We start from the raw sequence: 27,095 nt of genomic DNA on the forward strand, positions 1-27,095 counted from the left end.
TGACACACACTTTCTAAAAGGGAACTGGGATACAGAGTGTGAGGTGTGTTTTCCTTCAGAGATTTTAACGCACACGTTTGTGTTGGTTCAGACTCGAGATGAGTTTTCTTCACTGTCACAGAAACAGCTTCAGCACAGACTCTGCTGTGGTCCTGACCTCTGACCTCTGACCTCGGTGCGTTCACTCAGTCTGTGCTGTGGAGACGAGGTCACATCAGGGAACCACAGATGCCAACTCAAACCTCTCAGGGTCACATGTTGTAGATTAACCTTTGACCTGTGGACTCGAGGACCCCGCATGCGCGATGGTCACTGCGGCCGAGCCTTTGAACCCATCAGAACTGACACTCTGATGATTTTCACTGATTTTCACTCTGTGTTTGGACAGCTGCTGTCTGAGGGGTCAAAGGTCACACGTTTCCAGGGTTTCACGTTTCGTGGTCCTGCTCAGTTTGTCACATTCAGCTGATGAACTTGTTGTTTTCTCGGAACAACGGCTGAAGACAAAAGTGAGAAAACAAGTGAAAACAGTCACAGACTCACTGACAGCACAAACTTTATAAGTCGTCACGTCGTCGTGTTATTCATGTTTTACACGATCATCATTTGACGCTCCTCATTCACACTGAGGAGCGTCAGCTTGATGTCGTGATGAAATCCTGAATCTGTGTGATTCATGAGACACAAGCAGACTGAATATTAAATATTATTACAACAGTGATGTGAGCCGGAGCTGCTGGCTGCAGAGAGCCGGATCATCAGGTCTGCACAGCGACTGATGCAACACAAATGCAAACACTGAGTTTCATCATTGCCGGTTTTCCGCTGTGGCGAAATAACGAAAACTCCTGAAAGTGTTTGTTTGTTTTCAGCCTTTAAAGTCTGCGAGACGGCGAGCAGACGCTCAGCCTGACGGTCGCAGCTGAAGATGAGACGCCTCCTCGTGTTACTGGGTGAGATTCAACCGTCACAGCTTCTTTGAACTCGTATTGTTTCTGAAAACAGCATGTAGCCTGTGAAAGTTCACTGTGGATGACACAGAAGGACGAAATTTAAATGTAAACTGACCTTTGTGACTTTGTGACATTGTTACACCTGCAGTGTAACAATGTAACTTTTGGGGTAAAAGCTTGATTTGCATGTTTTTAAATACACTTATTTAAAAACAGAACAAAATGTTCACCTTTTAAAGAAAGAACAGATGAACCGATGTTGTAACCAGGTGATGTTGTTTACCTTTGATCAGGTGTTATCACAGTGTTTACAATCAGCTGATCACCCGAGTCACGCTGTTATTCTCTCAGGACGTTTAACAATTCAAAGATCATTTTTAAATATGAAGTTGTTTCTAGAAGACCAAATCCACTTTGTAACTTAATTTATTGACAAGGTTTGTAATAAAGCCCAAGGCTGTGTCCATAAAGTCTACATCTGTGTGTGTCCAGCTGTTTTGTGGGTGTGTGACGGCGTGAAGTTCGGTCAGCTGTGCAGCAGTAACCCGAGAAACAGCCGGAGGACGTCGGACAGATGGGGACAGGGACAGTACGGAGCCGGACGGTACTCAGAGATCACGTTTGTGTTGTAAGGCTGGTGTGGACGATGTGGCACAGCTGCTCACAGCTGGATGTCTGCTGCTTACAGGGGGACCAGACCCCACCAAGGGCTGGACATCAAGTGCAGCGACGGCGACGCTGTCTACGCTCCGTTTGACGTGACTCTTAACGGGAGACTGACCGTCTACACCGACCCCAATAAGGCAGCCATCAACGAGGGCATCAACCTGTCAGGAGAGGGTGGGTCATCACGCACAGCAGCACTGACAGACTTACTGATCCTGGTTCTGATTCGCTGATCGAGGCGTTGCGTTTGTGTCCTGCAGGTCTTTGTTTCAAGCTGTTCTACGTGAGGCCGGACCGAACCTCAGGAACGGCGAGGAAGGGGCAGAGGATCGGCACCATGCTGCCCATGCAGAGCGTTTATCCGGGAATCACCTCACACGTCCACGTCCAGATGTGCGACAGGATGATCGACCCCACACAATACTTCTGATCTCCTTCAAACACCGTCGACAACCTTCATTACTAAAGAGGCTTTTCTCTGAAACTTTAGCTCCTCGTCCATATAAAGGATTCTGATGGGCTCCAATAAAACACTTTGAAAACCGTTTATTTCTTTAGTGTCTGTTGTATACGTGCTGCTTCGTAACAGCTGTAGTTATAAGTCAGTCATTATTGGGGGCGTGGCCACTTTGACTGGCATGTTGACACAGGTGGCTCTAACTGCTAGCTTCAGCTTAGATCTCAACACCTTTGTTTAAATGTAAAAAACAACATAAACCAGTGAAAGCCATCACAGTGGCTGCAGTAAGTGCTAAAACTCTGAGCTTACAGGTTCAGTTTAGTTTTATTTACACAGCGCCAAATCACAACAATAGTTCCCTCGAGGCGCTTTGTATTGTACAGTAGACGCTACAATAATAGATACAGAGAAAAACCCAACACTCATATGATCCCCTATGAGCAGCACTTTGGTGACAGTGGGAAGGAAAAACTCCCTTTTAACAGGAAGAACCTCCAGCAGAACCAGGCTCAGGGAGGGGCGGGGCCATCTGAGATAGACATCCCATCATACTGTTCAAACAGCATGAACATTAAACTTCCTGCTTCCTGTTCATCCAGGTGGAGTTTGTGCTGCTTTGTGTCCGTCAGACCAGGTGGTGTGCAGAGCTGCAGGATTCAGCAGGAAGCTGAACCTGCTGCTTCTTTCTCCACAGCATGAGTCCAGTCTGTGCCGCCGTGCACTCAGAACACTCCCAGTATACCTGCTGACCAGTCTGACTGGGATTACTGGTAATGCTGGAAGGGTTCAACTGTGATGGCCTGAATACTCACAACAAACACAAGTTCTGATGTTGATGATCTTTAGGGGAACCTGAGCAGTCCAATAAAGGCTCTAAACCAGCGGCGTCAAATGTACGGCCCGCGGGCCACGTACGGCCCACCACACAGTTATTAGCGATGTCCTTCTGTGCCGAGGCTTCGAAGCGTTTCAAGTAATCCGGGAATCGAGGCTTTGTTGACGACGCGTGTGGTGATGTTTGAAGGCTCAGGTGTGCTGACCCAGGGTGAGATCTAAAACCTGCAGGACTCCGGCTGTCGTGCTGTCAGATTTCCTTCTCTGTCACAGCAGCTTTTTCTTCATCATGCAGAAAAACAGTTAAATATTTAACTAATTTACAGTGACAGGAAGTTTTACTGGTCCGGCCCACTTAAGGTCAAAGCGGGCTGTCTGTGGCCCGCCATTTAAAATGACCCCTGATTTAGGAACAAGGAGACATGACATCAGTGTGTCCATACAGAAAAATAACTACTTCCATAACTTCATCAGCTACAAATTCTGATTCTTTAAATTGTTTTATTATTATTTTATTAGTTTAAAAAAAAAAGTTCATGTCGATTTTGAGTAAAATGCATTTCCTGTTGTCATTGAAGCTTTTACTCTGAAAGAGACAAACCGGTTATGGCTTTTATTTTGGCTTCCGTTAAGCGGAAGCTGTATTGTGCCTCTTTATATTGATGTATTGAATTTGAAGCTTCAGAAGGTAAAACCTTTTTCTTCTTCTTTTTTTTTTTTTTTTACCACTAAATTAGTTTTTTTTTTATTTTTTTACATAACTCAACTTTTCATTGAAGTTGAAGTTTAACGAAAAATGTTGAATTTTAAACCTCGCGGATGCTTTTTGGTCGGCCCGCACACCGGAAAAGCAGGAGGTTAAAGGTCACACAAACCCGGAACATCAACAAAGCAAGAAAGGCGGAAGCAGGTGGACCCCGTCTGTCTCCCCGGCTCAGTTCTCCGGTCCCCGCCGACATGTTCTCCGTGTTTCACCCCGCTGGAGGTGTGCTGCTGGCCAGTCTGGGTCTGCTCGTGCCCCGCCTGTCCTTCGCCTCCCTGTCGGTCCCGGACATCCCGCACATCGCCGGGTACTTCGGCACCAAGACCCGGTACGAGGAGGTGAAGCCGCACCTGCTGCGGGACCCTCTGTCCGCGGACCCTTCGGTCCTGAGACCGCCCCCGGCCGAGCACTGCTCCCCGGTCCACCTCACCGCCGTCATCCGACACGGCAGCCGCTACCCGACCCTTAAGAACATCCGCAGGATCCGGAAACTGAGCGAGCTGGTCCGGACCGAAGCTTCCAGGGCCTCCGGCGGATCTGAGAGCTGGCTGCAGGAGATCCGGAACCGCTGGGAGGCGTGGTACACCGAGGACATGGACGGTGAGCCCGCGACCATCAGCACAGAACATGAATACATGAATATATTAACATGAATGAGTACTCGGATACTTAAATGCCTAAATAAATACTTGAATACATCATCCTAATCGTGTACTGTTAACAACGTAATGCGTGAGGGGGACCATGTGACCTCAGAGCGTATGACCGACCGTGATGATGATGATGATGATGATGCTCCTCAGGTCAGCTGGTGATGAAGGGCCGGGATGACCTGCGCCAGCTGGCGAGCCGCCTGGCGTCTGTGTTTCCATCTCTGCTGTCCGAGGAGAATGTGAGGAAGAGGAGGGTGCGCTTCCTGACCAGCTCGAAGCATCGCTGCGTGAGCAGCGTGGAGGCGTTTCAGGAGGGGCTGCAGCGCCACTGGGGACGCCACGGTGAGTCTCGCCACCCCAGAGGTCTTCTCGATAAGGTGAGTCCTTGAGCCTGACCTCTGACCTTTGTGTTTGGGCAGATGCCGAGCCGGAGTACAACCACGAGGTGGACGATGAGTTGATGCGTTTCTTTGACCGTTGCCGTGGTTATGTGGAGGGCGTGGAGAACAACCGCACGGCGCTGCTGGAGGTGGAGAAGTTCAAACATGGCGAGGAGATGGAGGGAGTGAGGAGGAGGATGGCCGACAGGCTGGGCCTTCCTCACCACCGACTCACACCAGGTCTCTTATGCACACACGCACACACACACGCACACACACACACGCACACACACGCGCACACACACGCACACACGCACACACGCACACAGACACACACACACAGACACACACACACACACTACATCTCCCATGATGCAGTTAAGCTTTTTAAAATTTCTCCATAAGCCGCTCTGTGGACTTCCTGTCCCACAGGGGGCGGTGTTTTTGTGTGATGAAGATTGTCCCTCTGTGCCTCCTGTAGATCTGCTGGAGGCGGCGTTCTTCTTGTGCTCGTACGAGCTCTCCATCAAAAACCTGCACTCGCCGTGGTGCTTCCTGTTTGACGAGAGCGACGCAAAGGTAACGTTCGGCGTTATTCCGGGGCTGATCCGGGATCAGTACGGCAGCTGAGAGGACCTGAGCTGCAGCTGCCTCCAGTGTGTGAATGTGTGAGGGAGTGAAGATGGCATTGTGAAGCACATAAATGCAATCATTATTATTGATTAGTGATGCTGCTCTCAGCTCAGGTTGTCGATGGTAAAGCGATCAAACGGCTCATGGCAACACGTCTGTGGAAGTGTTTACTGCTCTCTGATTGGTCCGTGGGTTTCCTCTCCCCACTCGCCGTCTGCAGGTGTTGGAGTACAAGTCGGACTTGAAGCAGTACTGGAAGCGCTCGCACGGCCACGAGATCAACAGCCTGTCCAGCTGCCCGCTCTTCCATCACGTCTTCAGGACGCTGGACAGAGCCGGGCGTCCTCGCAGGTGGGTGGGGCCCCTGCGATCGTTGTTTGTTTACAAGGCGAAGCTCATTTAGGTGATGCTTCGTAAAAACCACCCAAAGCCGCTTCAACATGGCTCCTGAGCGGCTGTGCTAGTTACCAATCATTTGGTTTGATCGATCACTGATTGAACCGATCGTGTCTCTGTCAGGTCCACTGACGCGTCCCCAGAGCCCGCCTCCATCTTGGTGGGTCATGCTGAGACGCTCCTCCCCCTCCTCTCTCTGCTGGGACTCTACAAGGACCAGACTCCACCCACTGCCACCAACTACGACTCACAGCATGGTAAGAAGCGCCACCTCTAACATAGCATCCAATCAGAGAGCAGAACAAGTTTTTCTTGTTTTTATTGACACAAAAACGTCGTCGTTGTCGTCCTCGGTCCTCCAGGAACCGCACTTGTATTTCCTCGTGTTGTGCCGTGACGAGAAACGGGAAGTCTGGTGTTTCCAGACAAATGATGAAAATCTGAGTAAATGAGAATCCTGACATGATTCTCCAGAAATATGAATGTATTCATGTCGCATTAGAAGTCCCAAGCGTTCCCAAGCGTTCCCAAACAGCGTTCCCAAACAGCGTTCCCAAACAGCGTTCCCAAACAGCGTTCCCAAACGTTCACTCGTAAATCCCTTAAACTTAAAACAAGATGATGACATTCAGACTACAGAACATTCTGGAGAGTGGCGTGACGTCATCGTGACATCATCGTGACATCATTGTCACAGCCACGACCTGCTGTTTCATGAGTCTCGCTCTAACAGGAAGTCTCCCTATGGCGTCTTGCAGGTCGCCGTTTCCGGACCAGTCTCATTGTGCCATACGCCGCCAACCTGCTGTTCGTGCTGTACGACTGCCAGCGAGGCCCACGGCTGCAGCTATTCGTCAATGAGTCGCCAGTTCGATTCCCCGGGCTGGAGGCGGAGGACGCGCCGCTGTACCGTGACGTCCGGGCAACGTACCGCCACCTGCTGGACGGCTGCGACTTCCATAGAGAGTGCGAGGGGAGGGCGGTGGGCCGAGCGCCCAACACGGAGCTCTGAGAGGGACGGAGGACGGTAAGCCCAACACACCTGCTAACCTGGGGGCGCGGAGCCCCACCCCCTGACAACAAGCGTCCAGTCACGCACTAGAATTTTTCCCAGTTCAGACGTTTGAAGCAGGAGAAAGACGTCATGTAACTCATGAAGATGTCTTGACCTGAGCTCTGATTGGCCAGCTTCTTCCTTTCGTTCGCTCAAAGTCGGACTTTGGGAGTCTGACACAGACTGTAGGTAAACGATGGACATGGTCAGCCTGCAGTCCTTCCAACGACCAGCAGGGGGCGGCTCCTCTGTTTGTACGGCAGCGTAAACGAGCCTGAGGTTTTCAGGGTTGATTGAATCTCGTTGCCATAGCAGCGTCCATCTTTTATACCCAGTCTGTGGTTGTTGCTGTCGGTTACTGAACACAGATCAGGACGAGCGTCCATTTATGACATCTGATCAACTAAAACAAAACAGGAAGTGAAGACTTACCAGCCGCCCTCCTCTTCATGTTTGTTTCTGGGTAAAAGTTAAACGTGCTTTGATGTTCTCGGGTCAGCAGGAAGTGTGAAGGTTAAACTGCAGGTAAACGTGACGGAGGGCGGGTGCCCTCCTCCCCCTGCCTCCACCTTTAGTCTCAGAGTTGCCAGAGAAGCTTTAATTTATTTTTTCGGTGGTTGATTTTCTTTCTACCAGGATTTTCACAATAAAAGTCTTTTAAAAATTGTGAGTCCAGGTCAGGGTGTCGGGCTGAGATCGGAATCATTTTGACTTTATTTATTTTAATCTTTGATTTGTTCAGGGTGAAAAATGTTTCAACTTTGTGCCAAAAACTTTTTGGGTAGTTTTTTCTTTTTTTAAATTTATTTTCTGAATCTTCATCCAAAGGTTTTTCATTTCAAGCTTTAATAAAAAATTTCACCATCAAAACAGAACAAAGTGTCTTATTTAAAGTCAAACTGCGTTCACTGTTGCTTTCAAACAGCAGCTCGAACCAAAGAAACTCTTTATTTTCAAATATGTTCCTCTAAAAATTCACTTTGTGTAATTTTATGTGAAATATTAATGAAAACAAATTGTTCAGATTACAAAGGAGCGCTTTGAACTGTGAGAATCGTGTCCTGATGTCCGACCTGTTCAAACGTCGTCTCTTGGTAATGGCGCCACGGGCTTTAACGGTTTTATTACAAACGTACAAAATCCAGCGGATCTGTTCTCGTCCATAAAGTTTTCCTTTTTTCTAAGCGTGGGTCATTTATTTATTTTTAATAAAAAGCTTTATTATTTAACGTTTAAAGAAAACGTTAAATTCCAACACTCCTCCATCGTAACTACACTTTAATGTTTGACAAACTTATTTTTCATAAAATAAAGAAATAGACTTCATAACATTTTCACTGCATGAATGAAAAAGTCACACGTTGTCGTTTTGGCCACTTTATTACATCATAACTTAAACAGGCAACAACACACTGAGTAAAAAATCCTGCGTCTGATGAAACGATGATTCAGTGTTACCAGGAAGTTCATCAGTCTTTTAATGTGAAAATCTGACGCCTTCCTGTTTCTGTTACGACTGCGAGCTCTGAGGATTAACAGAAACCAGCTCAGCTTAAAAACTACAAATAAAAAAAACTACAAATAAAGTACACTTGATGAAAAGAGAAGCCCCTGAAACGCCATCAGCGCCACGTTTGTTTATTTACACTGCAAACGGATCAAAGCGTCCGCGTCGTGTTTCAGAGTCAATAAAGTTTCAATAACGACGTCATTTCATCAAAGCAGCTTGAATCGTGTTTAAGCGGCTGAAGCTCGCCGTTTGTGCTTCTACCTGTAAACTTATTGTTCATCGGATTATTGGTGGTTTCTTATACTCTGTTTGGGAGGATTTTCACAATAAAAGCTCCTTTAGAGGCCCTCTGTGTGACAGGCGTCGAGTTTAAACGCCTCGCTGCTACGGCTTGTTTGAACCCAACCGCCATCTTTCCTCACGATTTCACCAGCCAAACAAACGGCGAGGAGACGCAGAACGCTGTCATATGCCTGAAAAACTTAACGTGCCTCGCCGCCGTCTCATCCCTCCCTCCATAGTCAGACGCTATTCCTGCCGTTTGGCGTCAGACGTTTTGTCACGACGAGGCCTGATGGCGTGTGTCCGTGATGTCAGCAGCTTCAGGCGCCGGGATGAGAGCGTTTTGTAAAGGGGGAAGCTTGGGAGCCGGCGGCGCGGATGCGTGACGGCGAGCTCTGACAAACAACTTTTATTTTGGATTTCGGGATTCTAAAAAAAACAAAAGAAAAAGAAAAGCCCGCCACCGTCAGCCAATCAGCTGACTGAAGGACAAGCAGGAAGCAGTGGCACGTCAGCGTGAGGGGGCGGCGGCTGCAGGCTGAGCTGAGGTCATCGTGTGATCCAGGCGTGGTCAGTCCAGAGCGGCGTGCAGCAGGGCGCCGGCTCCACCCGCGGTCTTGGACTTCCTCATCTTGACAATGGCGCGCCGCAGGTCGTCCTGATGGATCGGGCGGATGATGTCATCGGGAAGGCTGCGAGAGAGAAACCCGACACTGAAACCTCACCTGAGCGAAGCGTCACTGATCACCTCAACAGAAACACCTGGGCGCCCACCTGTCGTTCTCGGCGTGGACGAAGTCGCGGACACACAGCAGCGCCGCATCACGACACATCTCTCTGAGGTCACTTCCTGAGAAACCCTCTGTTTCCTTGGCGATGTCGCTGAGGCTAATCGATGAGTCTACCTGTGAAGAGAAAACAGATCGATCGCTGCGAGCTCGAGTCCGTCGACCCGCCCTCCTTCCCATCGGCTTCTTTTCCTTCCTCGTTTCCTTCCTTCAATCTTTATCTGTTTTTCCCTTTCCTCCTTTCCTTTGTTCCTACCTTCCTTATTCCATCCTTTTCTTGTGTCCTTCCCCATTTCCAGTCCATTTTCCTAAAACCCCATCCTCCTTCCTTCCATCATTTCCTTGTTTCCTTTCCCCTACATGTCTTCCCTTTGCCAAACGTGTGTTGTGTGTTTGTTCATTTCCTGTTCTCTCATTTCCTGTGCTGACGTCCATTAAAGGAGTAAAAGAAGAAGGACTGTCGTGAAGCGCTGCAGAATGATGAAAAGGTCACGTGACCCGTGCGCTCACCCTCTCGTTCTCCAGGATCAGCTTGAGGATCTGCTCGCGCTGCCTCACGCTCTGCGGGGACAAACACACCGTCAGCACGCCCCCTGCTTTTAAGACTTCTGAGGCTTTTATTTTGAAAGTCACATACAGGCTGGTTGATGTGGAACCTGGTGGGCATCCTCCGCAGGATGGCAGAGTCCAGGTCCTGGGGGCGATTGGTGGCGCCCATAATGACCACCTGACACAGACACGCACAGTGGCCCCGCCCCCCTCAGGTCATTGTGACACAAACATGTGGAAACATCTTTACTAGAAGGAAACACCCCATCACCGCTGAGGTCATGTGACAGACAGGTGTGCGTACCTGGCAGTGGTGGTCCGTGTCCAGCCCGTCCCACAGACTCATGAACTGGGCCTTCATCATGGCGGTGGCTTCGTGATCCGAGCTGGAGCGACTCCGCAGGAACGAGTCTGCAAACCAAGGTTATTATCGTTAACAAAAACTAGAAGTGAAAAAACATTTTTGTTAACGGAAATAAAAACAAAAAAAGGAAAACTAACTAAAACTATAATGAGTGTTCACAAAACTAACTAAAATTAACTGAATTTATAGAAAAATGTGTTTAGTTTTCATTGATGTGTGCGTGTCATACAAGAGTCAAGGGTGAAAATGAAGTTTAGTTTCCAGATTTTTTTCTTGCTGTGTCTCATTATGCCAGCAGGTGGCAGCACGTTAGTCGAGTCGTCTGTGTTGCTGCTCCGTCCACGCGCAGAATCATGTCAGGAAAAGTTGGGAGCCAGAGTCCAATTTGGGATTACTTTGAATATGACTGTGTTTTGGATAAAGCAAGTGTCTTGTAGTGGAAACAGACAAATTATGAGGGACATTTCTAAAGGGAAAAAAATCCCACAAACCTTAAAGTGCACTTGAAAAGCTCACACAAGAAGGCTAACCTAGCTTAGCTTGAGAAGGTAAGGGAGCACACTCAACCCTCATCCCCAGAAACAGAAGCTAACCCCAGGCAAGGCAGCGTGATGCATCCCGAGACAACAGGACGGGGATATCTACACAACTGTGTGAGTCAATTACCTTCAAAAAGTTTATCAATTCACTTGAACCAAAATTACGAACACCCGGTGCTGCGAGAGTTAATAGTCTCATTGGGGCCAAGACATACATTTTATAGTTGCCTGGTATCAATGGTTGTTCATCTGCCTTTATTTATTTATTTAAAGAACCCATAGGTGGGAATGTGAGTTGTCTGTCTCTGCGTGTTAGCCCTGCGACAGACAGGCGACCTGTCCAGGGTGCAGTATGGTAGCTGGAATAGCAACATACCCAAGGATGAGCAGAATGACTGATATGATGAAACTGGGATTTTGTTACACTTAATTATTGCAAACACGACTAAAACTATAACTGAAACTAATCAAAACTAAACTGAAACTAAGGATTTTCAAAAAAATAAAAACTAAACTAAACTAGCAAACAATTGGTAAAAACTAATTAAAACTGATATAAAATTGAAAATCTGAAGTCAAAACTAAATAAAAATAAAAACTAATGAAAATTGCAAAACTATTAAAACCCTGCTGCAAACACGCAGGCGGCGAGGTTTTTACTCTCGTTTCTACTTTTTCTATTCTCCGGCTTAGCTTTCACTCTTTGTGTGTGTGTGTGTGTATGTGTGTGCGTGTTCGTCACCTATCTCATCGATGAAGATGATCGCTGGCTGCAGTTTGACAGCCAATGAGAACACAGCGGCGGCGAGTTTCTGGGACTCTCCGTACCATTTGTCCGTCAGTGTGCTCGGCTGCAGGTTGATGAAACGAAACCCCGCCTCTTTTGCCGTTGCCTTAGCGATCAGTGTTTTCCCACATCCCGGCGGTCCGTACAGCAGCACGCCTGTTACCAAGACCACATTCAGTTTACCTTCACGTTTCCTTATTTCCTTTCCTTCCTTGCTCCCTGTATAAAGCTTTATTGATGACTCTAAAACAGGACGCAGGTGAATGACCTCTGACCTTTGGGGGGCTGCAGCAGCCTGGATCCCAGGAACAGGTGTCTCTTCTGAACAGGTAGGATGACCGTCTCCTTTAACTCGGTGATGACCTCGTCCAGACCTGCGATGTCCCTCCAGGTGATCTGCATGCAGGAAGAAGGTGTATGTGACGCGCAGGTAAAGAAACCACACGCTGCCCGTTTCCTCGTGGCGCCGCCGTCGGCGGGCAAGCTTTTAGGAGTTTCTAACAGCTTCAGTTTAACAACACGAGGCGTTACCTGCATGCTCAGCGGGTCCACCAGGTGAGCGGCGATGCTCATCTCGTACTCCGACAGCTTCACGTTTTTAACGCCAATCTGACGCATCAGCTTCTCGGCCTGAAAGACACCAAACCAGGAACCAATCAGAGACCGAGCCACCTGTGAAGATCAAACATGCAGCTGCTCGCTTGCTCTTACCTGTTTCTGAGCCTCCACCTTCTGCTTCCTAGTGGGGTCAATGGCGTCCACCATCCACTTGATGGTGAAGTAGGTGACAGCGCCGAATATGGTGAGGCGGAAAAGGAGGCCGATGACCTCGTTCCTGCCCAGAGGACGGGCGATGTTCTCGGCCGGGACCTCCCTCAGCACCATCGTTGCGCTCAGCAGCTCCTGCCACACAAATGAAGAAGTCATGAGCAGGTGTGACACCTGAGCTCAGGTTCTCCTTCAGATGTGAACACAAAGACCTGAACTAACGGGGAGCAGGAGGAGCTTAAAGTGGCAGGTTTTTAAAGGGGGTTTGATCCAAACAGCTGCTGACCTTCAGTCATGATGTGATGTTTGAAGAAAGAATGTTACAGAAATGCTAAACAGCCCAAATTTGAAATGGAGTCTGGTGGATGTGGCCCCCATCACTCAGGTGGAATAAATGCTCAGGGCTGAGACTTCGGTGCAGGGACCGTCACTGTACTGGATCATCTCCCGCTGACTCTGTGAGTAGTTCAACTGAAAACTGCTGGATGTTCAGCCTGGTGATCGACCCTGATTAAAGGTCCTGTAAATCAGCCATTTTTCAAACAGAGTCTGGCGGGCTCAGAAATACGATTCTCTTAATCAATGATGAGATGTGAACACTGTTACATCAGGTCACGTCTTGGTTTCTGACAGCTACAATGGTTGATGAGGAGGTCTGTCTGGTTTTTCCGCAGAGGTTACAGAACAAGCAGCTGCAAAACCGTTTAAAGATGGCGGCGCACATGAATGTTTGCCAGACTTGTATGACAGGACTGTATTTTTGCTCGTGTTGCTGTTTGTCCAGGATAAACGTCCCTGTGGGACAACAAAGCTCTTTTATCCTTCGTATGGTTTCAATCACGTGGTTGCAAACGGAGGCATAACTGCGCATGACAACAGCTATTCTGTAGTGGACTTTATGGGAAAATAAACTATAACTAACAGCATCGCTGACGTACAGGTGATGCGGGTTAGCTGAGGTTGCACACAGTCCATCCTTCTCTCAGCGCGAGGCTGAAAGCTGACCTCAGGTCGTACATGAGTTATAATCGTCTACACCTGAGCTCAGAGTCAGACCTGCTGCTCTGGAAAACAAACTCCTGACGGTCCGGAACTTCTAACTTATCTTTTAAAACCGGACACAGTCTGGACCCCGCGGTGCTCACACGGTAAAACCGAAAGGACTAGCTTTAGCTTTAGCATTAGCTTGACCTTCGAAGCTGCAGGGCCTCACGGAGCGGTTCCGGGCGGATAAAGACACGCGAGTCTCCGTCGAAGAGCACCGCCAGCACCGGCACCTGTAGCAGAGGAACCGGGCGGAACTGGCTCCTCTGTCAGGTAGAATCGCGCTCACCTGTCCAGATATTCCTTTGGTTCTTCCTTTGCGGCACGGCAGTGACAGCCGGATGTGGATTGTCGTCGTCTTCTACGTTTTATTTAACTCACGACTCTGCTGCGCCCCCTGCAGGCAAAATCGAAACACGTCGTCACCTAGAATAGAATAATCCTTTAATTGTCCCACAGGGGGAAATTTGGTTGTAAAAGCAGCAAGAAAACACATATACAAACAGAACAGGATATAGAACAGAAACACAAACTTTTTACATATTTCCATCATGGACAAGAGTTATCAATCAATCAATCAAGGCTTTATTCGACACGTGCAGGTTGCCCTGCAGTGAAATAGGAAAATAGGAAATAGTTACCAAAACAGAGTACTGTACAGTTATTAAAGTTAGAGTACAGATAAGTGGCAAACCAAGGCTGGCGTGTGCAAAATGAGCAGGATACTGAAAGATGCTTAAATAGTTAAGAATATTTAGATTATTAGAAAAGTACAGATTGTGTATTGTACCTATTCATTGACAAGTAGACATGTAACATGTAAGTTAGTATATATAAACTGAGAAAAGTAATGTGCAAGTTATAACAGTGGTAGTTGTTCGGTTGATTAGTACAAATTACAGCGCTGATGTAAACATCTATGTTTGTTGTGAGCAGTTTTGATTGTAATAATTGTATTGTAAATAATGAATATGAATTTTTCACATTTTGATTAATAAAAGTTACGCAAACGTGATTAATTCGCAAACAACAAACATAGACAAAAGTTTACAGAAAAAATGTGAATGTGAGATCTCCGCGCCGACGTCTGTCCACCAGGGGTCGCTGTGGCTCCGCTGAAGCTCTGCCGCCTCCACGAGACGCTTCTGTGGAAAAACGCAACTTTTCCGTTTCAGCAGCATGTTCACGTCGTTTCAGCTCTTTAAAAACTGCTGAAACGGACTGAAACTCTGCTGGAACCGGACTCCATCCTCTGCTGGGACGGCATGCTGCATTATGTAACTTCCGGTGGTTGCCAGGTTTCCTGGTCATTACGTATTCCTAGAGTTTTTCTGAATGGGAGGATGACGGCGTCACAACATGGCAACCAACCATTGCAGCGCAGCTAGCCGCTAACAAGTTAGCATCGTCAAGTCAGGAAAGGTGACCCACCGAAATAAACTGAGCAGCTTTACAAAATAAAAGCAAAGTTCGCGATGTACAGTGAATTATGTAACCCGCACACGTCATTTAATGACGTCGTTTATCAATTTTCTTTTTTTAATACATACATAAAGTAAACATGACTAAATTATATACGTATAAATGAAATAATTAATTCAGACTACATAAAATGAAAATTAAAGAAAAAACAGTAATCTAATTAAGGATAGAGTTTAAAAAAATGTATGTATTGATAACATAAAACAAACTGAAATAGCTGTTGATATATTCTGTACAATAGCAATAATACTAACAACGTTAAATATGTATGAGTATGTTTCAGGAATTTATATTATTATTATGATTATTATCACCATAGGTAAATTTGGCAGCATCTCTGTCCCTCTGATGATGAGTGGATGTAAATCTGCTATTCTGCTGCTGTTTTGGTGAAAAATTAAATATTTTTCTTGAAAGATTCAAAAGTGTTTTAACTATTAACCCACCACTGGGATCGATTCATTAAAAAATACTTAAATAACTTGAATAAATGGAACACATAAGTCCATAAAGTCTTTAGGTTGTACTGCGGACGTAAAATATGTTTTTTGTATGATAGTGTTGAAATTAATTTGCGGAAACGCTTAAGAAAAAAAAAAGTCCTTTGAGGTAGGTCATTTATTTTGAAGGCGGGCTGATGTTGACGTCTCTCCTGCTGTCCTGCTACAGACTTGACGCATGCGTAACTGTCGTCTAGTCGCTCTGCTCAAAGGCACCGAGGCGGAGAGGGTTTCTCTCCACTCACCTGCATTCAGGCACGGCGGCTCTCCTGCGCTCATAGGCCGGGAACAGCTCTGCTGGATACGTCCGGAGGACCGGCTCCGCACCGGCCGTCCTCCCGCAGATGGTCTTTGTCTGCAGGCAGGGGACCTGGAAACCCGGGCCCGCTGCGGGAGCGGGGAGGAGGCCTCGGAGCTCCCCTGTTCTGATCCATAAAAGAGCAGCGACAGCCCGGATGCATCTCTACTAGCAGGTCGGCTAGCATCCATCCAGAGCGGGGCTCGGGGAGGCAGCGAGCAGGCCGGATAAAGGGACCGATTCGTGCTGCTTCGGGTCAAGGTTTCTACTGGATTTTATTTGGGCTTTATTTTTCTGCGGGTTATTCTTTAAATCTGGAAATCGCGGGACTGGAGGCCGGCTAGCTGCGAGCTAGCTGCCCAGGATTACCAGGGTAACCAGACAGCTGAGGCTCCGCAGTAAAACAGACCGTCTCCCGGTGATCTCTGACCCGCTGACAGACCTCACCGGAGGCCGGGGCGCAGCGATGGCTGCCTTAATCAGAATCCGGGGGATTGTGAGCAGGAACAAAAGGCGGTACCAGGAGGACGGCTTCGACCTGGACCTGACCTGTATCCTTTTTACCTGTGTGTGTGTGTGTGTGTGTGTGTGTGTGTGCGTGTGTGTGTGTGTGTGTGTGTGTGTAATAGCGCCGTGCAGAAGCCTGTTCAGAAAAGCTGTGATTTAAGGAGGCGGCTCGGTGTGGGGCGTGTTGCTGATGAGCAGCCGGACTCGAAAAATCGCATTTAGAGGCGGGCTCGTGTCTGCTGGCTCGTGCCTGAGGGCTGTTCTCGGTCGGTCTTCATGGTCCAGATGTTCCGCTGGTTTTCTTCTGCAGCGGCCGTCTTCGTGCTGTCCCCTCACACTGACACGTCTGCTAATTAGTCTTAATTTAGCAGATTTTTCAATGCAGTTCGGCGTGAGGTCTGTTGGAGCGTCTCCAGGCTGCTCTGATGCATCTGCTGTAGGTCAGAATATCGATTATCGACCAACCTGTGTGTTATTGGTAAAATAACAAACCCAGCACTGAATTAATGAAATCTATCGATCAGTACTGATGATTGATTATTCTGTTTGGTCATATTTAGTGGTGTTCGCTTCTCTCCTGTGTTAATAAAGTTTGATTCAGAGGACCTCCTGCAGGGCTGAAGGCATCAATCCACATGCAGCTGATTGAACAGGACTGATTGATCAGAAAGCAAATAGCCACTTATGGTGGAGGGACTGGGGATGATCAGCACAGTGAAAGTCCCGATCAGTTTGATTATTGATCAGAGTAGGGGTGCTGTGTGCCTTTACAGACGCCTGACGTTACATTTTATTCTCTTAGCTGTTTTTATGTCATTGACCTCTTCAGGTTTCTGACAGTTGATTCGTCGCTTTGGCAAACTTCCTGTCAGCTGACTCTGATACCTGACCTGTTACCGCCTTCTGGGGTAAACTGATCGATTAGGGAAACTCGACTTGTTTGTGATGGTTTATTCATTTTTAAAGAAGAACTGTTGTGTTTTCGGTCGTGTGCGCCGGCCACCTGCTGTTAGACCTTCTGTTTATGAGGGGCAGCCAAACCCAACCCAAAGGTTGTCTTAAAGGGGGAGGAGTCCAGGAGAGAGATCTGACTAATCATGTGATGGTATGAAGCTCTGTGATTGGATGTTTGAGTGCTAGCTTTTGGGGTCCAGCTGTGTTCAGACATTTGGTCCTGAGCGGCGCTCCATCAGACATTTATCCAAACATCATCGCGATGGGTTTCCCCGCCGAGCGGCTGGAGGGCGTTTACAGGAACAACATCGATGACGTGGTTCGGTAAGATGACCTTTGACCTTGTCTGACCCATGTTTTTAGTGCTCAGCAGCGCCTCCTGTAAACATCGCTGTCAAATCTGATCACGTACTGAAAAAATGCACAACTTAGTTTTTAAGGTTATTGGGTCACTTCCTGTTAACGGATTAATGATCGCTGCTGCTAGCGAAGGTGGAAATCTTAAAAATTGGATGGACACACAAACGAAAACCACCAAAAGTTTGAAACTGGAGATTTTCTTTGATCCACGCTCAGAAAGAACAGACTCATTGATGCTCCGCTGAAAACTGATCTGCAGTGAGTGCAGAGCTGTAGCTCCTCAGTAGGCTTCCTGAAGCTGGCAAATCAGAAGTTTGCTTTAAGGCGGGCCACAAAAACGTGAAATGTACAAGTGAGCGAGCTTCAATCAGCTGAGCAATAATAGATTATTTTATTGATTACAGATGCTCGAAATGTGACGTCAGCCTCGTTAAAGCGCGTCGTGTTCAGACACCAGCAGGGGGCGCTGCAGAGACCACTTGTTGGTTTTTAAAGCTGGTTTGCTCGGCGTAGGATTTCTGGATGAAAGACTTTCACCTCGGCCTCACAGCATTACCCATATAGTAAAGAAATAGTAAAAACATACATGACTTACTCATGAAAGTGGCCACTTTCTCATTACTTTCATATATTTTTTAGTAAGTATACAAAGCATACAAGTTTCATTATATAATTTTTCAAGGGATCTTATATCTGTTTTCACTCTTGTATGCTTTTCATACAAGTTTCATACAAGACAGATACGAACTTTATAAGATTTATATAAATATCTTTTCATTATGGGTAAAGCCGCGTCGTGTTCAGACACCAGCAGGGGGCGCTGCGGAGACCACTTGTTGGTTTTTAAAGCTGGTTTGCTCGGCGTAGGATTTCTGGATGAAAGACTTTCACCTCGGCCTCACAGCAAACGCTGTAATAACACTGTAGTGTGATAACGCTGTAATAACACTGTCGTGTGATAACGCTGTAATAACACTGTCGTGTGATGACGCTGTAATAACACTGTCGTGTGATGACGCTGTAATAACACTGTCGTGTGATAACGCTGTAATAACACTGTCGTGTGATGACGCTGTAATAACACTGTCGTGTGATGACGCTGTAATAACACTGTCGTGTGATGACGCTGTAATAACACTGTCGTGTGATGACGCTGTAATAACACCGTCGTGTGATAACGCTGTAATAACACTCCACATGTGATCGTGGAGCTGCCGTGTGAGTAAAGCTTCTCTAACGTTTGCCCCGCCTCTCCTCTCAGGTTTTTAGACTCGAAGCACAAGAATCACTATAAGATCTACAACCTGTGAGTACTCCGTCTGCTTTCCTCTGTGATGATGTCTTTAAATGAAAACTTCCTGTTCAGGTCATAAAGCTGAGTTTAGACCAGACTGTTAGGACCCCACAGGCGGGGCTCCTGGGGGCTCCACAGACTCGGGGCTCCACAGACTCAGCTCAGCAGGTCCAGGTGTACTGACAGCAGCGCAGGTTTAACAAACAGGATAATACTGTGACACAGAGAAGTGGGTGAGGGGTTCATTTTAACGTACTCAGGTGAGCGTCTGTCAGGTGGACTCCGCCTCTCGCCGCAGCTCCTTACGTCAGCGAGCTAAACATTCCTTCACAGGCGCCGACAGCTGCCGGGGAGGCGGCCAGTCCTAACATCTGTGTGTCTGTCCACAGATGTGCGGAGCGACATTACGACTCATCAAAGTTCAACTGCCAAGGTGAGCCTGTCCTCTTGTGACCTCTGACCTTTGAGAGGCAGCGTGTTTGTCTGGTGTTGGGTAACGAGCCGTCGCTCTGCTCCTCCTCTCCCAGTCGCTCAGTTCCCGTTCGAGGACCACAACCCGCCCCAGCTGGAGCTGATAAAGCCGTTCTGCGAGGACCTGGACAAGTGGCTGAGCGAGGACGAGCAGCACGTCGCCGCCATCCACTGCAAGGCGGGAAAGGGCCGCACCGGCGTGATGATCTGCGCCTACCTGCTGCACCGCGGCAAGTTCCAGGAAGCTCAGGAGGCCCTCGACTTCTACGGGGAGGTCCGCACCCACGACAAGAAGGTAACCTTTCTGTGTTAATGTGGAGCCTTTGCCTCGTGATACGCGGCGCCTTGAGCCGCTGTTGTGATGAATCAGGTTGTAACTGGGCGGTAAACCCTGAGCGGGTACTCCCACATCAAACACATGCAGCTAGTGGGGTTAGGTTACCTGTGACTCTAAACTGTCCACAGGTGTGATTGTCTCTGTCAGCCCTGCCACAGCCTGGCGGCCCGTCCGGGAGTTCCCGGGGTGCCCCTGCAACCCTGACACGGATGAGCGTGACAGAATGGATGAATTCTGTCTGCAGAGGCGGCCGATGAGGACGCTGAAAGACTCTGATATAACCTGACCTCACGATTGATCTGTTGCTGTTCAGGGTGTGACCATCCCGAGCCAGCGGCGCTACGTTGTCTACTACAACTTCCTGCTGAAGAACCAGCTGCAGTACAAACCGGTGGCTCTGCTCTTCCACAAGATGCTGTTCGAAACCATCCCCATGTTCACCGGAGGCACCTGCAGTGAGTCTCGAGCAGTAAGTCCGCCGTCGCTTCGACTTCGGTTGAATTAACGGGTGTCCCTGTGCTCCCCCCGCAGACCCCCAGTTTGTCGTGTACCAGCTCAAGGTGAAGATCCACACCTCTAACCCCGCCCACACCCGCAGGGAAGACAAACTGATGCTGTTTGAGTTCCCGCAGCCACTTCCTGTCTGTGGAGACATCAAGGTGGAGTTCTTCCACAAGCAGAACAAGGTGCTGAAGAAGGTGAGGAGGTGATGGAGTCTTACTGTTGTCCTGAGTCGGGTTCACATGTGGCCTGGTGTCATTTGTCTTGTGCAGACCCGTGTCTGAGCAGGACTGGATATTTCCTCAAAGTCAAAGGTCAAAGGTCAGCCTGGTTTATTCAGTGCCAAACTCAAACCAGTCTGACACGTGTCCACGATGGCAGAGCGCACGCCGGCCCGGTGTCCTCACTGCTTTCTCTCATTGTAGGAGAAGATGTTCCATTTCTGGATCAACACCTTCTTCATCCCGGGTCCGGAGGAAGTCCCGGAGAGGATGGAGAACGGCAGCGCGGGGACACCCAGAGAGCTGTTTGACAGGACGCCGCAGACCCCGATGACGCCGGGAAGCGAAACCAACGACAGAGACTACCTGGTCCTCACGCTGACCAAGAACGACCTGGACAAGGCCAACAAGGACAAGGCCAACAGGAACTTCTCCCCGAACTTCAAGGTGAGCTGCTGAGCGGCGATGGCGCTGACGGCGACGGCGCTGACGGCGACGGCGCTGACGGCGACGGCGCTGAGCAAATATCCTGATTGTTTTGTTCTTTAAGAAAAAGACTCGTTAAGTTGACGAGCCGCACAAACCCAGCCTGTAATAACCAGGAAGAAGATTTCTGCTGGCGTGTAAAGTCGTTAGAAGCACAGCGATGTGCGATGAGCGGCAGAGCGCCGCTGCCCGCCATCTGTAGTTTTAAAAGCGTGAGCAGCGAGGTTGGCTAGCAGCAGGCAGGCGACCTCCAGACTGACGCTCTGCTTCTTCTTCTGCTTCAGGTGAAACTGTTCTTCACCAAGACGGTAGAAGAAGGAGCCAACTGTGACGCGAGCAGCACGTCCTCGATGACGCCAGACGCCAGCGACAACGAACCGGATCACTACCGCTACTCGGACACGACGGACTCGGACCCTGAGAACGAGGGGTTTGAAGACGAAGACCACAATCAGATCACAAAAGTCTGACACACACGCACTCTCTCTAATACGCAAACATATACGTGTATATATCTCCAGTATGTATGTGTGTATACGTGACCCCGGACGAAGACGAGCGGCGGTTAGCTGACGGGGAGCAGCGCCGGCGCAGCTGATCAGCGGGACTCAAAGAGCTCTGATCAGAAAACTTTCCCCCCCCCCCAAACTTCTACACAGCTGGACAATCACATGACATGGATTTGTAAGCATGTGGGCGGGGCCAGGCGAGCGGACAGTGTGACGCAGGAAATCACAGTTTAAAGGAGTAAAACTTGAATCTAGACAAACGGAAAGACGAGTAGACTTCTTTAGTGAGCACGCCGCGGCGTCTGGGACGAAGCCCCTCCCAGCTTTCAGTGTCGTGCTGAGCGGGCTGGACTCTTCATCTCTGCTCTTCAGGCGTTCTCAGTGTTGACGCTTCTCTCTGTGCTGAAAACTCAAATCCAGGTCGCGCGTGGACCCACGTGGAGCTTTGGAGGCCAGTTCCTGTGCTTCACCTGGATCTGAGACTAACTTACTGACTCAAAATGTGAAACCACGATGCTGACGATGGCAGACGGTCATGAACCTGGCGAAATATCAGCCGGTGAGGCGAATCTGTTCTTGTAAAAAGAGATGCTGATTTAAAAAGGGTCACCGTGACCGCATTTATTTATCCTCCCGAATACTTCCAACACCTTCAACTGGAAACTCCTGCTCCAGTTTGCAGCAGCCTGTTTAATCCAGTCTAAACTGGGTTGGGCTGAACGTTCTCCCCGAGCCTTGTTCGGTCCCGTCGCTGATCTGGACCCAGTTTGGGACAAAGCACAAAGAGAAGCGACAACCTGCTGTTGAATGTCAAGATGAGAAACGTTATTATTCACAATCCTCTGCAGCTCCGTCAATCATCTGCTGAAGGACGCTCTGAGCGCGACCCGAGCGTGAACACGTGCTTCACCGCTTCTGTCTGTCCTCAGCTTTGCACAGAAGGACTCTGTTCAGTCTTTCAATCAGCTCCTACACTTCCTTGTTTTTGTTGTACTCTGAAATATATCAATCATTAAGCTAAACGACAAATGAGCTACTGCACAGTATAACCATTCCTGCAGCGATCTGCTTTTAAGCTACACACCTATATAGGCTAGCCCCCCAGCACAGACTGAGGCAGAAATCTTTGACTCCAGAGCGCTGGCTGTCGGTGTCTGGCGTGCACTTTATGAAGGACACTCGAGTGAATCTCGACGGCCTTGTAAATATTTCCAGGCGAGCTCCGTCTGTGCAGGAGATCTGATTCGGCTCGTGTTGCGCTGTAGTCCTCGTAAAGCTGCCGTTTGCGAGCTTTGGCTTCCTGCAGCCGGAGTCCGCAGCGTGGGAGTGCCATCGTTACAATGTCATGGATTTATTTTCAGTAAAACTACTTTAAGCTAAAGATCTGCCAGGTCCATTCGGAGCATCTTTTGAATGGACACTGGGACTTCGTGGGGGTCATGAGGATTTTGGGATCGCCGCCCAAAAAAAAAGGCGAAACGCTGTGCTGACGGAGCGGCTCCATCACGATGGTCAGCCTCTGTGTGTCTCTGGTTTCTGATCTTTCAGAACGCTCTAGAATTATTACTCTGTCCATAGACTATTAATCGTTTTTACTCACTACTACTACTTGGAGATGTTTAAGCACTTATATTCTTGCAAATTGTACCTTTAACACCAGGGACGATGGCTGGAGAGTCACGTGGCATCGCAGCAGGTTTGAGACTTGGAGATATTTCAGCTACTGGAGGTTTGGCTTTGCCACGCAACATTTGTAAAGTTAAAGCGGGCTCTTGGACGACTGTTTTGACCATTAAGCTTCTCCTTGCACATCCACCGTTCTGCATAAAGATATTACATGTACAGTATAGTAAGGCCTAATGCAGTGACCATAAACACCGTATAAAAGTGTCCGATGGTCCGGAGCATCTACAGGGTCATCTGCGTCCTGGTCGGGCACAGGTAGACGTTTTAGTCCTGACGCCTGATTTCCGTCCTCGCATTTGGTGCTAAACGCTATCGTGGACCCCGCTATGACTGATTCATCGTAGGTGTGGTATCTGGGTCTCTGTTGTTGAACCTGTTGGTCTTGGCAGGTCTGGTCACACAGGATGCACCGTGAGGATCTAAACTCCAAAGTTGTAGTGCCGATGCCTTCAGTAAAAAACTCCCATCTTGATCTCCAGATGTGTTTAAAGTCAAAGAGCTGGTGACCTGTAATGAAGGCAGAGGCGTCAGTAATGATATCAATCATGTTCAGTTGCAATCAGGATAAATAAGATGCTGAACCTTGAGCTTGACCCCAAAAGGAGAAGATCTGAAGGTGTGTTTGACCCTCAGATCTGTGGGAGCTCGTCCGTTCTCGCCATCCAAGGTTGAACATGTTTGCAGAGGTCTTGATGATGATGCTGAAGCAACTGCCAACTGCTCCTTTGTGCTCTCTCTTATGACCGATGTAATGCCTCAGCAGTGTTGAGGGTTTTTAGGTTCGATTGACATTTAGCCAAACAAACGGCGTCCTGTGTGAGCACGTCTAACGCCGTGGCCTGGTGCTACTGACAGCCGGTGCATGCAGCTTGTTGAGCGAGCCCAGGACTGGTCGTCCATCTGTGGTGCTCTCTACCAGCAGCGTGCTCGTCCACTCCTGATCTCTACTGCCCAGCAGCTGCGTCGTCAGCGTGGCCGTACAGCCACTGGGATTTTTACAGCAGCATTTCCTGTCTCGAGTCCTGTTAGGTGCTATCAGACCTGGCCTCACGTCCTGTCACTGACCCATTCAGCAGTGACCAGGGTGTAGACCTGTGCCAGAGTCCATTCAGGTGGATTTGTTCTTAAAACCCAGTTTTACTGAAGCGCGGTCACTCGATGAGGTGGCAGGTCGTGGTCGAGTCCAGAACGATGGGTAGAAGCTGCGTTTGGACTCTTTGTGGTTCTCCAAATGATTTTCCAAAGGGAAGCTTGCAGAGATCCAGCGATGGGTCCGAATGTGGACGACTGAGTGCTGTAGTGTTTCATGTTGGTGATGTTCTCCACTGCTGAGCAGGTTCAGGTGTTCGAGGCCAGGCAGGTGCTGTCCACGTCTCTGACTGTTCAAGGTGCTCAGTGTCTTTTCATTGTTGGTTGTATACAAACCTCCGCTCAGCTCTTCACCTCGCCTGCAGTTTCATAGAAAGTGGTCACCTGTTAACAGAGCTGGGGTCAAGCTCCTCCCCGATTCTGACATCATCAGGGATTCTGGGGCAACTCTGTGCGAAGGAACCTCGAACTTTGCCTTCTAATGCACCGCGCCTGCCTCTGTCCCACTGATGTGGTGCTGAAACAGCGGCCCCACCAGAGAGCCTGCTGCTCCTGAAGCTAGGACCCGTGACGTCAAACGCTACGGGAGGGCCTACCGCGAGAAATTCATCCAGTGATTGGCAGACTCTGGGTGGGGTGCTTTTCGCGCAGATATTAGCCCAACATCTGCTAACGATTCTCAGATCTGTGTGCTGGCACCAGTGGAAAAGCGGTCATCGTGACAAGCGCCGGTACTTCCTGCTCCCTCAGACGTCCTGTTTCTGTCCCCGACCACACAGCGCTTCAGCTCTGCTGTTTGCGTCTCTTCACCAAACCTGCCAAGAAGAAGCTCGGACGCCTTTGTGTTTCTAATTGTTGAGTTTGGGTCCGTTTGTAATTACAGTCTGTGCTCACACAGTTTGTTTTTCGCCGTAAGGTTAAGGCGTCACCGTTTCTCTGTGCAACAGTCTGTAGATAGATGCTCTATTGATCCCACAAGGGAACTGGGACCCATCAAAACGTGACATAGTCTGCTCGTGTGATCCTCACAGACAACCTCGTTAGAATAACGGATTCACAAACCAGTGTCAGTGTTTCAGGCTCTTTTCATTCAAGTCAATCAGATGGATTCGTCATATGACCTTCAGTAGTTTCAGACGTTTCCTCGGAGTTGTGTACCCAAACCATGTCTGTTGGTCCAGTCAGAGAAAGAGCAGAAACTCGTCCAGATCAGGCTGTTTAGCCATCTGTTCTGCTTTCCTGATGAGCTGATGTCAGCTGTTCCCCAGATCTGAGTCCTGAACATAAAACAACACATCATTGGCGTAGAGTGTATCTCCGCTCCTGTTCAAACGTTAACCTGCGGCGCCCCGGGTGCTGCCCCTCAGCAGGCTTCCAGAAGACAGCGAGCGTGATTTCAGGGAGACGTTTGTTCCCAACAGGAGATGCTGGCCAGGCTTTAGTGGACCAAGCTTTGACTGGTCAGTCCACAGGCTGTGGTGAAATACGTTTTAACTGAGGTTTAATAAATAAATGTGGGCCGTGTCTTCCTGGCGTCCTGTTAACACTCGATGGCTGTTTCAACACATCCAGAATTATTTGCTGTCACTAACGGGCAGCTCGCTCTTTGCCTTTAAATCTATATTTCACAGATGTGCGGTGTCATCACTAAGCCCCGCCTCCTGCTGTTGGGTATCTCGGTAACAAAATAAACACGAGCACCTTAAATCCGTTAAAGCTGACGACGTGTCTTGGCGCATTCGACCAGCTACGCAGCTGCTCGGCTTGTTTTCACGGCGACAACAGTCATTAACATTAGCTTAAACGAGGTCGCTAGCACAATGCTAACAATAGCTTTCCTTCTGCTTTGCTGTTTAAGGACGGCCCCTTTCTGGGGCGGGGTTTGTGGTCTCGATCAGATGTGGTTTCGTACCCGACTCCGAGCCTCGTGTCACATGTCAGGTGCACACAGGTGTTCATTTTATTTTCCAATCAAGAAACAAAAAGTGTCACCTGACTACAAACTATATCACCATGGCAACATGTTAATCTGACCCCACCTCTTTTATTCCTCCTCTCCTTGTTTTATAAAGAAATAAAAACACTGTAAAGGTGAATAAACTATTTATAAACAGCTGCTCATTGTTTGATTTTTGTTGGGCTTGGTTTTAGAACTACGACTCCCATAATGCTTCAGGTGTCTGCCAGTATGACAAAGAGTTTCTCTTGAGGTCCATTTGCTCTGTTATCAAGTGCTCCGTGCGCTGCTTTAAGGGAAGAAAATGGCTTTGGGGCATTTTGTTGAATAAACTCTTGGTGAACTCATGTTTTAAATGGCCTGTATTTGTAAAGCGCTTTACTTGGTCCCCAAAGCACTTTATACTACATCCACCCATCCACACACACACACACACACACACAGTCACACACTGGTGATGCAGCTACATTGTAGCCACAGCCGCCCTAAGAATTCACTTTTTGTCCAGTAAATAATTAATGGGCTGATTCTGATACAGTGTTTCAACACGCGTCATTCATAGAGACGCCCACGTTTCACACTGTGCAGACGGGAATCGAACCACCAACTCCCACCTTAGACGACCGGCTGTGCCAGCCGTGAACGACCATCATCGTCTTCTCTGACAAACTCGTTTATGCTCCGCCGCTGCACAGACTCGTGCACACAGGAGCGCCTCAGCTCAATGCTGCGTGCGCGCGCATGTGCACGATCGACCGGTGACTTGGCAGAAATGATAATGGCTCGCTTCCCCCACCGTGCAGTGCAGCAGCGAGCGGGGAGGAGAAATGAGGTCACACGCGCTCAGTGTGCCTCGTGGGCAGCGAGCCATCACTGATTCTGTCTCATCTGCTGCTATAAAAAGATCAAAGGAGGCGCAGAGCAGCGGAGACGCTCAGGCAGCAGCTCCACCAGCTGGACTGCACCCACCACGCCTCCACCTCAGACAACCGGCCGGTCACCTGACGCCTTAAGGTGTGG

General features: G+C 48.7%; 4 protein-coding genes across 5 annotated transcripts; 3 read left to right on the plus strand and 1 right to left on the minus strand.

The window, feature by feature from the left end:
- The first annotated feature begins 854 nt into the window (after positions 1-854).
- On the plus strand, positions 855-2,166 carry LOC146512052 (leukocyte cell-derived chemotaxin-2-like). The gene is made up of 4 exons (XM_085169424.1): positions 855-953; positions 1,446-1,557; positions 1,642-1,793; positions 1,880-2,166. Exons 1-4 carry the CDS (start codon positions 929-931, stop codon positions 2,047-2,049), a joined length of 459 nt encoding a protein of 152 aa, XP_085025550.1. The 5' UTR covers positions 855-928; the 3' UTR covers positions 2,050-2,166.
- A 1,566-nt stretch (positions 2,167-3,732) lies between these two features.
- minpp1b (multiple inositol-polyphosphate phosphatase 1b) lies at positions 3,733-9,039 on the plus strand. Its single transcript, XM_085169410.1, has 7 exons — positions 3,733-4,276; positions 4,480-4,671; positions 4,749-4,949; positions 5,191-5,288; positions 5,563-5,693; positions 5,862-5,995; positions 6,497-9,039. The coding sequence occupies exons 1-7, from the start codon at positions 3,733-3,735 to the stop codon at positions 6,748-6,750; spliced, it is 1,554 nt and encodes a 517-aa protein (XP_085025536.1). The 3' UTR covers positions 6,751-9,039.
- On the minus strand, positions 8,179-13,843 carry atad1b (ATPase family AAA domain containing 1b). Of its 2 annotated transcripts, XM_085169420.1 has the most exons (10): positions 13,713-13,843; positions 12,323-12,514; positions 12,143-12,241; positions 11,887-12,007; positions 11,567-11,767; positions 10,226-10,332; positions 10,010-10,099; positions 9,883-9,933; positions 9,359-9,489; positions 8,179-9,276 (listed from the first exon to the last, which is right to left on the minus strand). In XM_085169420.1, exons 2-10 carry the CDS (start codon positions 12,494-12,496, stop codon positions 9,156-9,158), a joined length of 1,095 nt encoding a protein of 364 aa, XP_085025546.1. In that variant the 5' UTR covers positions 12,497-12,514; positions 13,713-13,843; the 3' UTR covers positions 8,179-9,155. The 2 variants fall into 2 exon arrangements, with proteins under 2 accessions (XP_085025546.1, XP_085025545.1); XM_085169419.1 differs by lacking the exon at positions 13,713-13,843 and having other exon boundaries at positions 12,323-13,541.
- A 1,335-nt stretch (positions 13,844-15,178) lies between these two features.
- ptenb (phosphatase and tensin homolog B) lies at positions 15,179-26,440 on the plus strand. The gene is made up of 9 exons (XM_085169418.1): positions 15,179-16,254; positions 17,404-17,488; positions 18,786-18,830; positions 19,208-19,251; positions 19,346-19,584; positions 19,940-20,081; positions 20,158-20,324; positions 20,553-20,795; positions 21,119-26,440. The coding sequence occupies exons 1-9, from the start codon at positions 16,170-16,172 to the stop codon at positions 21,302-21,304; spliced, it is 1,236 nt and encodes a 411-aa protein (XP_085025544.1). The 5' UTR covers positions 15,179-16,169; the 3' UTR covers positions 21,305-26,440.
- Positions 26,441-27,095: the final 655 nt, after the last annotated feature.

This window comes from Neolamprologus multifasciatus, chromosome 8, assembly GCF_963576455.1.
Source record: "Neolamprologus multifasciatus chromosome 8, fNeoMul1.2, whole genome shotgun sequence".
NCBI classification, from domain to species: Eukaryota; Metazoa; Chordata; class Actinopteri; order Cichliformes; family Cichlidae; genus Neolamprologus; species Neolamprologus multifasciatus.